Source organism: Varroa destructor, unplaced genomic scaffold, assembly GCF_002443255.2.
Source record: "Varroa destructor unplaced genomic scaffold, Vdes_3.0 BEIS01000007.1, whole genome shotgun sequence".
NCBI classification, from domain to species: domain Eukaryota; kingdom Metazoa; phylum Arthropoda; class Arachnida; order Mesostigmata; family Varroidae; genus Varroa; species Varroa destructor.
Window position 1 is genome coordinate 31392624 of NW_019211460.1, and position 18815 is coordinate 31411438.

At 41.4% G+C, this 18815-nt stretch overlaps 1 protein-coding gene across 8 annotated transcripts in view; it reads right to left on the reverse strand.

The window, feature by feature from the left end:
* LOC111253811 (endoplasmic reticulum-Golgi intermediate compartment protein 1-like) overlaps nucleotides 1-18815 on the reverse strand; it is a 67945-nt gene that overhangs the window by 21237 nt on the left and 27893 nt on the right. For 3 of the 8 annotated variants that reach the window (XM_022813840.2, XM_086975475.1, XM_086975476.1), the window contains exons 2-3: nucleotides 15369-15473; nucleotides 10044-11619 (exon numbers count right to left, since the gene is read on the reverse strand). The exons of 2 other annotated variants lie outside the window; for them this stretch is intronic. In XM_022813840.2, coding sequence (XP_022669575.1) covers nucleotides 10397-11619; nucleotides 15369-15423 — 1278 coding nt within the window. In that variant the 5' untranslated portion in view covers nucleotides 15424-15473 and the 3' untranslated portion in view covers nucleotides 10044-10396. Of the gene's footprint in view, nucleotides 1-1029; nucleotides 1945-10043; nucleotides 11620-15368; nucleotides 18809-18815 lie in introns of those variants that run through there. 3 more of the 8 variants (XM_022813838.2, XM_086975477.1, XM_022813839.2) reach the window with 3 other exon arrangements.

Consider the following 18815-nt stretch of genomic DNA (forward strand, 5'->3'; position numbering starts at 1 on the left):
AACCAGGAAACGCTACTACGATTACCAAGTTGAATTCTGTGGGTTCCGTTGTCTTACACATACTCTTATTAAGTTACACGAGTCTACCGTGCATATGCGTAGATGTACGGACGAAACGTTCGAACAGGACGCTAGAAACGTGAACGCTAGAAATCCATTCATGTGACTGGAGCACGACTTTTGCGAGGATTTCAACTTACGTCTTCAGTAAGTCACCAGCTTTTAGTGCGTTTCTAGAAAATACAACTCGTGGCGGCTACCTTCATTATTATGGTCAGCTTCAAAATTTCAGCTCTTCGTATATGGCGCTGTAAGCAATGAACAATTAGGAACACCACAATGATTTGTAAGTAAAATAGCCTATATAAAAAGTTCTATAAAGCATAAAGTACTTAACAGCACACCGCAATGTCTACGACAGCCGAAGCGCTTAACAATGAATGTCCAACAGCCGTATGTTGAAAGGCCTATTTTGGTCAGAATATCTTCACTTTGGCCTAAAATTTGTAGAAATGTTATTTAATGTTTGTTGTTGTAATAATTAATGTTGCTTCACCAAACCAAAGCCATTTTGTGTGACATCATTCATTGACATCACAAGAATCACACCAAAATAAAAAACGATCTCACGCTGCGTGTGTCACGCAGTCGATTCATTTATTCATCAGTCGCGAGTAGAATACAGACAAAGCCAAGTCAAACGCACACTTGCATATTCGATTACTCAGAATTTGTCATGTTCCAATGCGAAATTTCAATATGTCCTAAGTTTCGCCACGGCAAAAAACCTACAATAAACGTCGATTCTTTTTCGATAGATGTTTCGTTGAAGCTCTACTGGAACTTCGACATTCCGGCTAGCTCTATCACTGAGGTTCGTAACTACGGCCTAAGCAAAACCTTCGCGGGAAACGGAGGAGGCGCCTACCTACATATCTAAGCTATATACTGGCTTGTCGAAAAAGTACCGACCGTCTTCATAACAAAATACAAGCAAGTATTTTTTATATTACCAAACGGAGTACGCACCGTCCTGACCAAGTGCTCTCTGCCATTTTTCGTATAGTGCCACTATCTCACCGCTGTTTGTTTCTTGTTGGCGAAAAATTGTAGTAAGTGGTTTTTGCACCTTTCAGTTGACAACTAGGGATACCATTAAAGGAATCCTGCGGCAACCTAAACAGATAGTAGTCCGATGACCCAATGATCAGGGCTATATGGCGGATGCATAGGAACTTTTTATCCAGATCCTCCCAATATTTGCCGGGTAGCTGAAGACGTATGTGATTTGGCATTGTCACGCCTTTTCTGTCTACAACTTCTGGTCGATTTCTTCAATGGCTTGTTACAATCTTGTTAATTGTTTACGGTAAAGGTCCCAGTTAATCGTCTAACTAGGTGACAATAATTCACGATTCATTTTCAAACCCACGAAACACATAGCATCATTAGCTTTGGCATCAGTCTGGGCTTTGTCACAGGCTGTAGAGCACGTTATTGTCGTATGTGATCTACTGTTCATCCAACCGCTTTAAAAAACGTTCGACTTCGGTGAAGTTTAGGAGATGGGAATACGACCACGTATTTTATTTTTCGTCAAATTCCCAAACAAACATCGTGTTTCTTTTTTTGTATCGTTCACAACTATTTGAATTTTGGATGTTTAGCTCGATGGTGATACGATGGCTAGCCACGTGTCGATCTTGCAATTTTCTTTTCCATAATTGGTCGATTGCTACGAAAAGCATTTTAGAAGTTTAGGGAATTTCAGAGCGTAAGCGACATGACCATCTTTGGGCCCTCTCTTCTAATAATGTACCTTAATCATAGATGGCACAAAGTTTTCATAGACCGTTTTGCATCTTTTGCACTTTATAGCATTTGTACTTTCATTGTTATAAAATAATAAAGAACAGCGAGTCTTTGCAGAAATTGCACTGATTTTCAGGGTGCTTTATCTTAAATCTGAATAAAGGGGTTAAAAAAATTTTGGCACATCTATTATCGTACCATCTGAGCATTCAAATAATTATAACGCCGACTGATATTCCGAAAAAAATGTATTACTTAACACTATCCACATAAAAAATGTTCTATACTTTTTCGTCCATATATATATATATATATATTCAATTTTGCTAATTGTGTTTTTGTTTTTGAATGATTTTATTATTTTTACTCGATATGCTATTTTTACTATAAGCCCATTTCCTTTTAAATTAAAATAAATAAAAGCTAATAACGCTGTTCGAATCCGCGATTTCCTGTCAAGCGATTCGAGCGGATATTGCTTCTTTGGGGTGCACTTAATGGAGTGCAGCCATAAGTGCAGCCTGCGAGATACATACGTGTATGTATGCTATGTTATAAATCCTGCTAAGGGAAATAGGATAGGTTGGCTGTAAATACGGTCCAAGGCTATTGCAAGAACTATACCCAAATGAACATCCAGTGCCGTCCAAAGGCCGGAGACAGCTGGCTGGTGCCCGCCGTCGCCATCATTTAAACAGAACCCATTGGGACTAACAGCAGCGATAATGGAATAACAGAGCCATCTCCCAATAAGGGCGATTAACCGCTTGAGTTGTTTCCTTCTGCCGGCTGTGGTTCTAACTGTTCGTTGTTTTTGCGGTTTACTTTCCTGTTTCAATCACTACTGCACTCGCTGTCACTGTTGAACGCGATACCCGTTCCAACCCCGATTATTGCTAGCAGGTTGACCTGAGTTGGCATGAGCAATTTAGCACAATGAACTTTGCCGGGGCAGATTTGAAATATACCGATAGTCGTTGCTGCCGTTATCGTCGCTGTTGGGGTAGCGGAGGTTAGGTCGGTTGGATACGATGATGCCTCCGTGCAATGCACCTGTGCCAACAAACGGCTGCTATCAGACAGTACAATTTGTATAGATTGAGCCGGAGGGACTAACTTGAGAAATTAACAAACTGGCTTATTATTACTGTTTCACTGACCACCACGAGTTCGGCATGGGCATCAAACACGTATATCTCAATTTTGCTAACTGTAGAAACCAATAAATAGTCCTTCCGCCCAAACGCGCGGCGTAATCGCGGCTTGAGCATCCATCAGTCGTGGTACACGGGATTCCATTAAACCGTGTCGTCGACTAACGCTGCTCTGAGCCATTTTACTCCATGCTATGCTACTCGACCCTACATAGAAAATGATGGTTATAGCAGAATCGCTATCTCCACCTTAACGTCCTTTTTTTTATCAATGGAGCTTTATGAATGAATGCCGCCGTACTCAATGAACGTGGACTACGACAAACATTTTACGCAAACGTTTGGGTGCGCTCTTATTCTCGCGGCGCCAGCGGCGGCGGAGCTGGCAACGACAGCAGTAACATGGCCCTATAATAGAAAAAATCTACGCATTACACAGGAAGTAGCTGTCAGTAGTAAATGAGTGAGAGCATGAGTGCAGATGTATGTTGTTTCCGACGCTGTCTGGCTGGATTCTGACTGCGAACTATCTTTTCGTCGGTTGCTTGCGAAGAAATGACTAACGACCCTGACGCGCAGCCATCTTTGCCGCTGAGATCTGCAGTAGAATGCCCACCCTACTGCCGCACCAGATATCGAACAGCTGTCGATCAAATAGTAGTAATTATAGAACTACAGGAACATGAAAAAGCACCCAAATCCACAACTAGGTGATACCGATCGGGTAAAAATTGGAATTTTTTAGCGCTTATTATCATGAAGTACTACCAAACGCTTGCTCACTAAAAAGTAGCACCTCAGATCGCAGCGACAGTGGATAGGAAGAGCTAAAATTAGGGAATTGAGCAGCTGTGGATGAATGCATTATCTGTCGTTGGAAAATCCTGGCGGGGAAATTGATTTAAATCATTGGAGTTTACATAAAGGATATACACACGGGCTTGTAGGATACAGATATATAAATACGCATGGCAAGACGTATGAAACTTGTTGCAGAAGGCAAGAACGCGAACTACTACTGTTCACTATTAAAAACGCGGTGACCCATATGGTAATACTATAGATACAATAACCGCAGCCAAATAAATACATGAACAAAGTAGGGCAATTAAACGCTTAGACGAAAAAAAAAATAAAATAAAAAGAAAGAGTAGTTCATATAATTGTTTTTTAAAAATGTTCAAGAAGTCGATTTCCATGACTTTTAAAAATGAGTTAAGTAACTTCGCAACACGCGGCCTTTCATAGTGGAGCTTCCTTTCTTGAGCCTTTGACACGCTCTCTTGAGTAATTTCATTAGAAGTCATATATATGTATGTATATATATATATATTGCGTGACTTCCCATTCGCTTTTAACTTGTGATTTATTGTTTACTGTAGTAAAATGCAGTAGAGTGGATAGGATCATTTATTTAATTTCTATTATGATTATAATAAAAAAATATAATGGTTATTAATCTTAAAAACATTGCGTTTATCAATAGCTGTTTCGATTTTAATTTTATATATACCGCAGTATAAACCTGCTACAGTATATTGCCCTCGTTACGTCTATGCAGCATGTTAGGTTCTTCAGAAATTAATGAACATATGTTGATATGATTGACAGATCCGCTGTTCGAATCCATAAAAATATTTAAGGACCGCCACATGAATAAATATATAGTGAACAGGTTATATTTAACACATGCTTGCTTACTAAGGTCACGGCGCCATAAAGGGCGAACTAAGCCGTAGGATGTTAGTGCTGAGAAGGTTTAGGCCCTACGCAAGTTTGGAACCGACAAATTGAAATACGTGATATACCTTTTGTCCTGAAACCTAGTCATGACACAATGGGAATTAGAAGGAACATTCAACGCCTGTTTAAAATCATTAAACTCCTACTGCAATGTTTTTTTTTTTCGAACTCTAAACTAGAAGGCAAGCAAATTCTTATTATAAGGCCCAGTCAGCACTACTTTTTCTTATTACATTTCTAGTTATTTTACTCCACTTTATCTTATTAGCTAAAAATAACTATTTTACTATTAACAAGGGTCTGAATACATATTTTTTCAGATACGCGCTCTTTTTCTAAATAAACAACGAATATTCTCTACTAGCATCTGCCGTGCCAATGTTTCCATGGTAGTAAGATGACCACGCTAAGGGTGATTCTCTACTTATATAGGTAACGGGTTCAGGTCGCTTGTCGCCACTTATGCTTGTTCTTTTGGCCAAAAGTATTATAAAATAACAATTTCCCGTTATTTCAGACATAACCAATGCGATTGATGCTTTGTTGATACTTTCCTACACATGTGGTCGCAAGTCTCAGCCCTTCTAAAACTTTCCTTCAACGGTCTAGCCCCCGAACAGCACTACAAATATAGAGAGAGTATTGCATACTATATTAAGTAAAGGTTCAATCAATGCTGTTGAGCGAAATCCTCCAGCACCTACGTGTTCCATCGCCAGGACTGCCACGTCTATTAATATCATCATACGTTCTCCAATATAAATATGAATCTAATAATAATGTTTGCGTCAACTATCTATTTCACCCTATCGTATCATTCAGCTGTCCTGCGTCCTTTACAGCGACACCCGCACACTTGTTCTTCACGCGCCAGTCTGTTCACACAACTCGGCGAGAACCGCCGTGAAAGGACCGACCGATAACTTGTCTGATCTGTGATCCTCCCCTTATTTTGTTTATCATTCCGTTGTTTACGTATTTAGCTTGCTTTTGCTGCTGTATCTACTGCTCGTGCTTCCTTCCTTTTTATCTACTTTTATTTATTTGTTCTTTGTTGAGCACCTCCCTTTTTGAAGCCGCCCAACCCCATCCTTTTCTATACTTCGTTTTCTTTTTGTTCTGCCTACCATTTTCATTGTCTTCGTCTTTTTCTGCTTTCGTCCGACAGTAAAATTCCCAAATTAGAAAAGGCCCGTATTTCCCGATGTTCCGGACAAGCCCAACATTTCACTGGAGTCGCCCACCTGTGCCCGTTCGCATAAAACCTAAAGGGGAACTATCGGTGTCTGGCTGCAGACGAAACGACAGAAGCAGAAGCACTTACGCTGTCGCCATTGCTGCGAATCGGGCGACGCTCTAAACGAGAAAGGAAAAACAATTGGAGCGGCTGCACGAGCCGCTCTGAACGGCCAAGTCTGCAAGCGAAGAAATCTCTCAGATAGACTCCTGTTGAATTTTTCGCATGCTTGCGCGCAGGAGGGCTGAAGAAAATGGGGTAACGGGGCTAGACAGTACAGGGATAATTCCCATTACTTTTACAAAGATTCTATTTTTGGAACAAAACTAGTAAGACTAGTGGAGACGCGGACAAGTGGCCAGGCCGGGGCCAGCGTCTCGATTAGTGCTATCAGCGCAGAACCAATGTACGTTCACATTGCTTGCGTTACTGTAGGTTTTTCCTTTATTCTTTGTTCCTTTCCCTTTATTGTTCGATCCGTGTTTGTTCGCACTCTTTGGTGCTAAATCTCGTTACGGTAAACGTCCTGGAAAGATTCAACGGTCTGGACTAGGTCGAACGAATGACGCGACCCGTGTATTCTAGCAAGAGACTTTTCCTTTCATGATCGTATGTGTTGGCGCTTACCGTTTTCTTTAATACAGCTGCAGCCCTGATGACAGCAGCTGCAAATGCCAATCGCGTAGACTCTATCGCTGAAATAGAAAAAAAACTCTCAATCCGATCGCCTGCTGAAGTATGTAAAAGGGCCTATTAAAATCGAGCGCGTAACTAACATGGGAAATGAAGGAAGAACACATTAGGAGGCGAAAGTTAAACTAAAATTTCGTAGAATAACGCGGCCCGCCTTTTTTTTTCTCAGCCATATGATATACGTGAAATTCATTTTCATACGATCTGTTCACATTTGTTTACGTCTGGATGTGTCATGAGAAACTATGTACTGTTTGTGAGAAGGCTCTGGCTTGGCTTTACTTGATCAGTACCGTAAGAGCACTAACCTCCTCATCAAACCTTGAATAAAGTTACGATTACTGAACTGAGATTAATACTGTGCACTCAGAGCTTCGACCAACGACGAGTCTAAGGAAATTCGAGGCTAAGGAAGCGACGAGACCAAACAAATAATTATAGTTATATTGATAAAACTGCTTTTGTTTTTGTTATTATTGCCACTTTTGTACCACGTAAAATGCTTAACCTAACTAGAACGCTTTGAAGGTTTTCTGCAAGTACGATGGCATCCGAAGATCTGTCCTCTGAGTGTTTGAGAATTTTAATTTAATTAGTGTTTTTTTTTTATAATAACGTACTCCATTTGTAGGCACAAATTTAAATAATTCGATTAGCGCGTCTTATATAATAGAAATCGTGGCCCTGGTCAATAATACTTTACATAGTACAAGCAGCTGCTTCTCTCCGCTGGCTCAACAACGTTTTCACTAACATACGCAAACGATACTCTGTAAGTCCGCAACGCTTTTCGAAGTACTATGATTTCCTAACGAGGGACACTCGGTATTTATATATATATACATATTATTATATATATTGACCTTCATGATTTGCTGGCTGGTATCGTTCGAAAATATAATATACATCAACTAGAGGTTCTCCTGACATTATTACGTATTTTTCGGTAATGTGTATATTCACGTATGGTGGCCAATGTGTCTGACGTTTGCATCTCCTTTGTGTCTATGTGAAGCCTAAAAAGGCCTAATGTAGACGCGGGGTAGAAAAATGCATTTGAAAAACTGTCAGTCATTTTTATAATCGAAAATTTTTGTTGTAAAGGTATTGAGTACCGTGCATACATGCAGGCGTACGAAAAATTATTAGGTTATTAAATATTAACGACGGTGGCTGAAATAGGACCAGATTTTAACTTCAGATATACTATATATTTGAGAATAGACGTAATGCACGCGAGAAGTAATGTCATAATCAAGAATTACTATACTATGTCTAGCATGTACGAGGTCAACATCTCCGCACGTAGCCATGACTATATATATATATATATATACCATATAAAATGTATAATTACATCCCAAAACGCTTCGAGAATGTCGGCAGCACAGTAATTTGTCATAAAGTTCTTCTTTACAGGCAATTTAAGCCTGTAAAAAAGAAGTAGATGCATCAAAGACAGAGGAATCTTGGCCACCATTTTGACCTTTGGCACACACACCAACGACGTTAACGAACTTTCTACAACTTCTACTGGCCTCACGATATAATTTGTCTTCCGAAAGCGGCTGAATGGAACGGCCATCTAGATAATGATCTGTAAATTTCGCGTTTCTTCTTTAGTTTGCGGATTTACATAGATTCAAGTTGCATATGGACAACAGTTTGAAACCGCTATTAAATTTTATTGCATATGGCCGGGACAACGAAATACCATGCCCGTAGAAACAAATATTTACTTGAATAAAGACTTTCTTCCCCTTGTCTAATAATTTAAAACCTCACATCTCGCTGTTTACTGAGAGCCGGTAACCGCACCTTAAACGCTCGGACGCGTTTACACACACAAATACGTATGTACTATACGTGACCCATTTTAAACTTTGCTTTTAACAATAAGCTAGTCTCTTAGAGAAACCCTTCCACTTTGGTGAATAAGGCTCATGAAATACTCCATTCGAAGGTTTACAAATTGTCTCAATAATAAATTCGACCGTGTTAGACTGAGAAGCGAATCGAAAGTGGTACCTATGGTAAATATCTGCTGTTCGCCAATTCTTAGTCAACCACAAGACGTCTCAACATCGAAAACCGTGTCTCGTTGACAAAACATGAAGCCACAAAGTTCCCTTTTTGAGGCGATCACCACTCAAGACACAGTTTGCTCCCTTAAGGCCAACAACGCGCGTTCAGGGCAAGAATAGTCGTGATTTTTTGAAGACAAAACGCTTAGTTTTATAACTTGGTCTCGTCAGTTTTAAAGAAATAACGGATTAAGAAACAACACAGGTACAAAGCTAAGTAAACCAGATTTGCTACAGTCAAACCGCTTCCGCTCTGATTGCTGTTGCCATAAGTTAATACGAACTTTCTCCTAAAGTTCGTTTCTTCTAAACTAGCAATCAACCAACTTGGCACACCCTCTTAATTAATGGGTGAATCCTCTCTTACTTTATTAGCCCGATTCTCTACTATTATGGGGAGGTGACAAAATCATCTCACGATTGGCCAGGTGATTTTGTATTTTGATTGCGCGAATATGAGTGGGATGTTCGCTTCAGGAATCGGTCGCGGAAAACTTTAAACGTATCGTAGATTGTTTTCTAGAGTTTTGCCCCTTGGTTGATTATCGTTTACATAACCAAAAGTAAGGATACGCCCACGAGCTCATTGAATGACCTCGTCAAAGAATACGACTTTCACGTAATCTAAGACAGCTGAGCTCTGGAAAGCCGGCTGCTCAGATACATATTCGTACTAGATCACCGACATCTATACGAAAAACTTTGAAGTTCAAGGTCTTCTAGATAATTAGTTACTTTTATAATTTAAATTAAACTCTGCTTTATAACTGTTCACTCATGCGACAGCTCTCTGGTTTTTGATTCCATTCTTTGCTCTTTCATGGAACAGACAGGAATCGTTCTTCGTCCAATGGGGAATCTTCAGCTGGCAATTGAATTGTTTGCAGTTCCGGATGCTGTTCTTTCATTGCGTGTATTTTTATTGCAAGTGCTTTCTTTTTGCCTGCTATACTGACGTTTTTCGGTGCAGTGTGGTAGAACTGGACGCGAAGTTACAAAAACCACCGATACAGATGTTCATATGACCGGAACCGCTATGCTTCGGCCGATAGTTTAACATTGTATATTTTGAGCTTAAGCTTTCAGCGCATGCTATACCGAAGCTGGCGCTTGTGTCTTCTCCTTCCTCTCGCGGTGCAAAAATGACTGTACTGACAGTGGCGAGCATGTTATTAGGAGACGCTTAAAATATGCACATGTGCTTTAAGTGAGGGCAAAATTAAAACGCATCGGGTACAATTACTTTGCTTGATATAACTTGATTGAACCTATTCCTCTTATTCCTACCCAATATAAATTATGCAAGCAAAACCATCCGTATTGCATTCGTCATGCCACATTTTTACATCGCAGTTTATTAAGGCCCACCTATTTTGGTAGTTTCATTTACACGACCGCACATACACACACAAATACAAAAATTGGACAAATGCCACAGGCATGTATTTTGTTCATACAACCGTATAACAACGAACATTAACAAACGTTCCTCTATTAACTTCTAGTACATAGCATTAAATTCTCACATTAACCGTTCTCATCTACGTAAGTAACGTATAGCGCCAGATTAGGTTACGCCTGCTCAGAAGTAAATCATCTCATCAGCACTAGCCATCCATCAGAAGTTTAGAAGCAATAACTTGTCGAAACAATAAGCGACGAACAAATTCTGCTCAACCCTGCCTGACTTCGGTACTTTGGAGGCTGTTAATAGTTGATGTACCTTTCTTGTTATCATTTTGTTGCGTACAGACTTGTCCAAACTTGCTGATCAGCTTGCTATTGTTCAGTTGCCGCTCTGAACTTCCATACGACAAGTCGCATTGGTCAAGTACTCGTGCTGCTTGCGGTTGATCCGAACAGGCCAGTTTCTCTTTACCCTCTCTCGCCGGTGAGATCAGCCTTGGAAGAACAAATATAGCCATTACACTGAAAATGTGCCCGTAAAAGTACATCTCCCACCACATCGCCATCGCTTTGCCAAAGCTAAGCAGTATAAATGGTATTGTCGCGTAAGCAAAGCCAGCAACGGTTGCAACAAACGTGATGGCGTCCCATACAAACCGGCTGCTCGCTGATTTCTGGAAAAATGGCCGAACACTCCGACGGACACTGCGAGCAGCTAACGTTTGTACGGCCAATGTCATGAAGGTGAGATAGTAACCGGGATAGAATCCGTGCCAGGCCGCCGATAGGAAGAAGGTCGTCAGTGTCTTGCTCGTTGCTACCCGATCGTAGCAAATGCTGCGTAGCCATTGTTGGGTCGATTTATTCCAGGCGGCAAGACCTTCACGTTGTGAGACAGCGGTCTCCACTCCCCAGATATCGACGTTCGTACACCCATCCCAATGGTCCTCACCGTTCTCATAGTAATAGCCCAAATTCGACGAATTGCAAATGGCCTCGGCCATCTTCCAAATAACGTAATACTGCTGACGGGTTAAAGCCGTGTACACAAATAGCCAAAACATTTTAACCGGCATATATGAGTTGCGAAACTCATCACTAAATAGGAATTCCTGCTGGAACCTTGGCACAACAAATATCAGGACAAGGATACAGAGGATGCAATCCAGCGAGCGTTTCAGCACATAAGGCGTCGGGTTTGGGTCGGACACCTCAGGCTTTTTCAGCTTGTCGTCGCCCTTGTTCTTCATATCGCGCTGACGATCTTCGAAGATCGTACCCTTAGTAACTGCTTCAAACTCGTTAAACGGTATAAGCGGTCCACAGAGTATTTGGTGAAAATCAAATCCGTAAGCGAGATACAAAATAAAGCTGGGCTTTTTCTTCACAGCGTGCTTGAGCATAAGCGGTGTACACTTCTCAGGAAGTTGCCCATCGCGAAGGTTGAAGGCCAGGCTGGTTAACCGTTGGGTCAACATCATTAGAGCGCCTGGAATAAACAGCAAACCGCAGCAAAGATGCGCAATGAGTTAGATTATCAATTTGGAATAAATTATAATATTTTCGACATAACATCCAAGCATTCTACCCCGATATTATTTATAGTCGATCGTCAATTCTAGACCATAGAAGTAAAAAAAAATAATACCCGAACAGCATGAGACGGCTGCTGATGTCTGAAAAATACACAGTAGTTAGCTGCTAATCATTTTGTTTGATTCCGTCCTGCTTCAAGCTTTATGTCAGAGAGAAAATGTTTCCTCTAATTGTCACCCTAGCAAGCAAATCTAAACGCCGGAAATGGCCCAGCGTGTACATAAAGGACTACTCTATATATGTATAAGCAGTTACATTATTGAAAAAACCTCTAGCAACTTACTAGATCTCAGCTTGCTGAGAAAAATTCAAAGGAGTGTTTACTTTATAACAATGGCGACCAATGACTATTTGTCGGTAACGGGCTACCTACTATTTACAACTGTACAAAGTAGAGTTATTGATGAATCAATTATTCAATGGCTTTGAATTCAAGATTGGCTAAATGGTTAAACCAAGGACAAAAGGAATCACATGATAAAGTCGCATGTAGACCGGCAGCGCTTTTCTCTCGGCGGCTGTTTGCGGCCGGCGGTCGAAGTTATTCTTGACTACATAACAACCCCCCACCCGAACGCGGACACAGCACAAAGCTGATCGCAGGATCTCTTGTTGAATATTCCGTTTGACGCTTAATTGTTATTATTTTGTACCAGAGACAAACAGGAACCAGTCATGAGGACCGATACGGGACCACCACAACGTGTCTGTTTCAGCTATCGTCGCTGCGGACGAGTAAACGGCTGAACATTGTTCCCCATTATCAGCTACGCACAAGAGCGAAAATTGTGGGCGCTCGACACACATTTAAACCGACTTACAGCCGGGCAGACGCATACACACGCGCACGGGTTGCAGCTAAACGCCCGGGATGAACCGTTCGCCACCGCCGCTACCATCGTCATCGCTGATACTCAAACTGGTCGGAGCGCTGACGCCAACAGTAGCTACTTTATATATACCTGCAGCTGTAGGTAAAACTATAGGTACATCCGCTGAGAATCAGCTGTCGGATTTGCTTGCTAACAGCAACAAATCCAGCTAAAACTGGGCTAGTCGAATGCGTAACAAGAACATCCGTCATGTAAATAGTATACTTGTAGAAATCCAGACCCAAGCAATGCCTTAGTTTAACTAACCGCTTAAATTACTGTTTTTCTCTCGCTATGTATAGGACTCGTGTCACCATGCGGTTGATTTAACTGCTCATATTTGCTTTGTAACGAATACGCTTTTCTTATGCAAAGGTTAGAACGGAGCACTGTTAAACGGATTTTCCTGTTTTTGTTAAGATCAGCACAACGAGAAAATTACTCAACAGCTGTCAACTAATCATATGTCCGCTAAATGGTGGTCACCTGGGCGGTGTATGAAAATTTAGAAGACTAAAATTTAAGTTTCCGCCGTTTACGCTATCGTTACCCCCTCAGAGACGGACAAACGGATAGGTAAAATGTTTTGAACACTTCGCCATTTATTGGGCTTTACGTTAATGGACAAGTCGTACACTAGTATATGAAAGAAAACCATGTCTACGACAAAAATCAAACATTACGTTTCGCCAATAATCTAAACCGTTGCTACTTTTAGCAGTAGTAATAATGAGTGTTCGGAAGTACTCTAAAGCAAGCAGTTTTGCTGGTATTATTAAGACATATCTGCTATGTGAAGGTAGTTCCGTCAGATAAGCGTCTGCTAAAGACCCGGTGCTAAATAAACCTTGCGGAAATTGGAGCGCAGGTAAATAGGTGGGATGACATATAATACAATGATTAGCAAACGGTAGTATCTGCCCAGCTAGCGAAGCTATTGAAAAGGAAATGTTTTTTATGTTTTATCAACAGCTACAGAAATTCATTTTCAGTTCTAACTCTGACTATTTCTATACTGGAAGACGTTGATTCCTACGAAACTGGAGCAGCTTTCTGCCTTAGCGCTATTCTGGGACACCTCAGGCACTTCTAATGATCAATCGTCAATCAATATCCTAGTAAAATTGCCAAAAATGTCTTGAAACATCGCGTGTTGTTCATGTTTTACAAGCAAATAAATATTGTCCAGATTGTATTCTGTAAGTTTGTGCGACGTGTTCTGTTAAAGAGCTTCGTTAGATTTCGCGCAGGAAACTTTTTCCTCGACGATACCTAACGATTTAGACGTTTTACAATCAAGAACTTCGAGTATTGCTGGACATAATCAAGCCCAGCACGAATGTTCACTAGTTTAGAATGGCTACTTCTGCGTTGTTTACAAAGTAATAAGGAGGATGCAGGAGTAGACCGAAGGATACAGCATTGCATTGGTCATATGAAGGCGACGGTCAAAAGCGGTACCTCTCCGCACTGCTGGTAATGAAGTATGGATCTTATCCTTTAATCCAAAAAGACCACGATTTATCCTGCACAAACGAGATCTTTACGAAAAGAAGGCCCCGTTTTGTTTGTTTGGTGGAGCGTGAAAGAAGTTCTCGACCTTGAGGCTGTGATTTCTCGTATGACAGTGCTGCGCTACGTTGTGAATGTCAGCTATCTGAACTGAAGGAAATGTAACTTAATTAAAAAGAATGACCATTTACTCGTCAACGCGCAAGTTGCTTCGTGGCGAGAACCAGTTCGCCAGTTGGGCCTAGAAGTTCTCCATTACGCAGCTTGTTATTAGCCAGACTTGACATTTGTAAACCACCATCTTATTAATGTCGATGCACAATTACTAATAGGAGATGGTTTTCGGGCTTGACGGAATCAGAAAATAGGCCTATGATGGTTTTGATTCGACAGAATGAAAATTTTAGCGTAAGGACATTTGCCGATTGCCCGTAAACGGAAAAAGTATAAATCACTATTGACTATTGATGGTGTCAACGGTGTTTCAGGGAACAAAGTTGAATTTACCTGTACACATAGACACACACACACACACACACAAATCGCGATACGGGTTTCAACTTGTTATTGCAATGTCGAAATACTGGAACATATATAGACTAGCAACTAATGAATTCGAATAAGTGATACTTAAACTAGAAAGGGCTTTGCAAAATATATGGTCGACGAGTAGAAAACATTAAGCATCGATCCGCGGCAGTAACCGCCCGAGCTAACATCACGGTAACTAAACATGGAGTACACTAAAACAGTATATTATCGTTACCATGGAGCCATAAGCCTACCCTAAATTAGCAGTTACAGCATTAGGGCCTAAATTTTACAGAATCTTGTAAAAAAAAACTAATAGGATACGGTACGTTATCATTGAAGCCTCAATTCTAGACTATATAACCCCTAACTATCCGAATATATCTACAACATAGTCAAAATACCCTATTGATCTTTGCAAACGATGTATGTACACAAAATATGTTGTTCTCGTATATTATCTAGGCGTTCTCGTGGAGTTCCTCGTGCCTGCATCAGTAGCTATGGATACCTCTAGATAATGCTCAGTTCTCAAACAAATGAGCGATTTGCACTTAGCTAACGGAACATTTTCTTGGAACAAGAGAAATTATATATCTTTCCCTTATCGATATCTACGACGTCTAGACAATTTCATTGACGGAATAATAATAATACTGATAATATAATGCGTTATTATGTACGTAAATTTTAATTACGTATGGAAATTCTAGAATTCTGGACTTACCTGTAATGTCAAGTGTATATCCTTCGTAGTCGTAGTACATCCGTAACGCATGCATGATGCTCTGATAGCCGAGATTAAAGATTAGCGTTGTCCTCGGCAGTGACTCTATAGGGCAGAATGCTATCAGTAGAAAGCTAAGTGCCGTCTGAAGCAGCATGTGCTTAATATCTAACCCAAAACAAAAACAGAGTACAGCTACGCCCACAATTATAGTGTATAACTGTCTCGCTAGCGGAGTCACTCGAGATGGATGAAGGACCACCCGGTAAACGCTACCAAGTAGAATGCAAGAGAATCCGGCTGCAATATAATTAAACTTATCCAGTTGAACACCGAATACATTAGCAACGGGCTGCAGAAGTTGATTGCCCCGGTACCAGCCGTCACGCACTACCCAATGAGACATTGCCAATTGATAGCGGCCCGAAGTCTCAAAAATCCAGATCAGCAGGCACGCGCATACAAGTACACGTGCACACATACACACTCATGCAATGCTCGAAACAGCTTCCACGAACAGTTGTTCGAATGTTGTCGTATATTGTTTGAATATCGATAATCGGTGATGTCTGCGTATGGCCTAAAAGCAAGATGTTCGTGTCGTCCTAAAAGCCGTCCTTAACAGATTAACGTTAGCTGACTAATTAAAACACTCGATACTACTGCCTTAAACATTCGTTGCACCTTCACTGTTGCACTGCAGCTCGGTTCCATTGCACAGAGTCAATCTAATCGTTATTTTAGTTGATGTCGACGGTGCGCTAGATGACTTACAAAACTAATAATGGCGCCACCATCACCAGGCGTCGTCGCAACATTAGCACCGGTAAGAACGCGGTAAGAGGTCTGTGGCAAGAGCGGTTTGGCGCGCTATAGCATGATCACTGCTAGAACGACCACACCAGGCAGTGCAAATATCTGTTTCTTGAAAATGGCTCCAGGAACCCGGTCTGACAACCTAGTGTTGTCAGCAACCGCTGGTCGCTTTCACTTATCACACCAACGCGACGTTACGCTGGGTCTGTGGATCGGAATAATTGGAAGAGCAGGAACAACAGTAGCTGATGGTTCTGGTAATATGCTGTCCTTGTGTTATTAAAAAAAACGCAAAAGGAACAGGAAAACTGAGTATTTAATGTCACTGATAATGACGAAGACTTTTACATCTTCCTTCTCCGTTACCTCCTTCCCGCCTTTTTCCTGGTCGTCGTTGAGCTGCACCTGTTTCTCTCCTTTCCTTTTTCTTAACGTTACGCGCGTGCGACGATTGGTGCCATAGAAATTCTATACTGTACAGTGAATAGCTGTTGAGGCTGTGCTCTCGGCTGTTGTTGGGGGGAGAGACCGATTGGGTTTCTTTTATATTAGTAATGTACGCCTGAAAACTATGCTTCAGCGTTAATCGACACATATATCTATCCGGCTGTCATTAGCCCGTGTAGCTGGCTGTCCGCTTATCGGAACCGTTAGAACCATGGGTATCTGGACGCTGTCTCCCCAGCTAGATTGAAAGGACAACAAAGACCGTCTACAGGACGGGATGCCCGAAATAAGCAGGCAGCAGTAGCAGCAGCCGCAGGATTTCACAAACGTTAAGGCAACAACAAAGTCGGCATACGTCTCGTGTACAGCAAAACGGCAGAAGGAAGCTTGTCGACGGCAGCCATTCGTACTACCCGTTACTATTTTGGAAGGATCAACATGGCGATATTGTATGGCGTTGATGTTTGCTTCAGGCCATATGTATTGCAAGTCGGTTACAGATAAGAGAGCGGAGCTGGCCTATAATGACTTATGTGGATGGCACTCACTTCTGTGACTATAGCGCCTCGAGAAGCGTACGACCTTAACGTGAATAACAGCGCTGGTCAACATGCAGATCTGAATGCGCATAAATTCGTTCAGTAACAGTATCAGGATGTGTTATCATTATAAGTGGAACAATTATTTAAGTTTGTACGCACGCACGCACGCGCAGACAACCCGCACTATAAGACTATCGCGGCAGTGGGCGCGAGCCGTTAATAATTTCACTTCAGAGCGACCGCATAACCGCGTGCTGCGATAATGGTTGTATATGATTTGATTGTCAATTACGCCTTATCAATTTTGATCTGGGTTTTTGATATTAGTAGCATAGGATGATAGAAACAGAGAAGCGGACCGACGTTATCAGACGTTTGTTGTTATTGCTATTATTGTATAAGAGAAAAATTGTCGGTTTGCCTTATATATAGAGTGCTTTTAATAAGGTTATATTGATTTGAAGAAGCTAAGGATCTGCAACGGAACTTGCCGGCGTTATAGACCCTCTATTGAGGGGCGCCTATTAATTCTCTCTTTGCAGTTTCCGTTGGTCGTTGTTTCTTCCTGTCGTCGTTTTTTTTTTTTATCAGTAACAGTTTCTGTAGCTGAACTTGGCCGTTGACGTTGAGCTAGTCTTAATTTTTGCGGCAAACTAGACGTTGGGCAAACCGCAGCCGATTTCGTTATGGTCAAAGATCGCTCCCCACCATGTAACATGCAACAATGTGCCGGCCGTATCGCACGTCACAATCCCTGCACAGTAGAGTAGGACAAAATCTTAATCTAAGTATTTCTTAACCTGACAATAGAAGTTGCAGGCCGCGTTCGATGGTTACTCAAAACTTGCGTGTTCATGCCTGGGCTTTTGGCAAAGGCCGTCATTCGTCGATCGGGATCGTAATAACACAGTTGTTCGTATCCAATACGAGCTTCCATTTCACCATACCGCTGCGATCAGAAATCCCCTGAAGTTATCAGGAATGTTTTCTTCGAACTGACCAGCCGCCTACGTGTTCTACAATAAGATACACGGCAAATCGAGAACGTCAGGGCAAGATGCATCTGATACGCACATAGGCTGATGTCTAGCTGAATTGCACATCTTCGAAGCTCGACATTATCAGCAGCAGCGGCAAAAATTGTTCACCCATTGCTTCTCGTAATACAAAATTGCTGATCAGAAACTTTATCCCTCTGAACAGCAAATTTACGTAATAACAGCATAAGTAGGAACAGATTACTGAGCGCAGGCGGAATATCTGTTGCTGGTTGTATAGAACTAATTTTTTCCATTTAAGATGCCAGTATCTTCTATATCGAATTGTCACCACGAACTTATCTCACATGATATTCACATTATGCATGTGTTGTTTATATTTTTCCATACAGCGCATTATCTCACGGCAGACTTGTTGCCTATACATGATACGTGCAGAGCAGGGCTAGCGACAAGTAGATAGGTAAGCAGTCATCAAGAAACGCCGAAAATCCGCTAGTCTCTTGCAAGTTAGATTTAAAAAGATAACAAACACATGCGCACAGAAATTGGGAAAATTAGCTGCTCCCACAAGCTGCGGGCACCTCCGTGTGCTTCTCACCGCTCGTACTTTGCCATTAATATATTCTTAGATGAACTCTTAC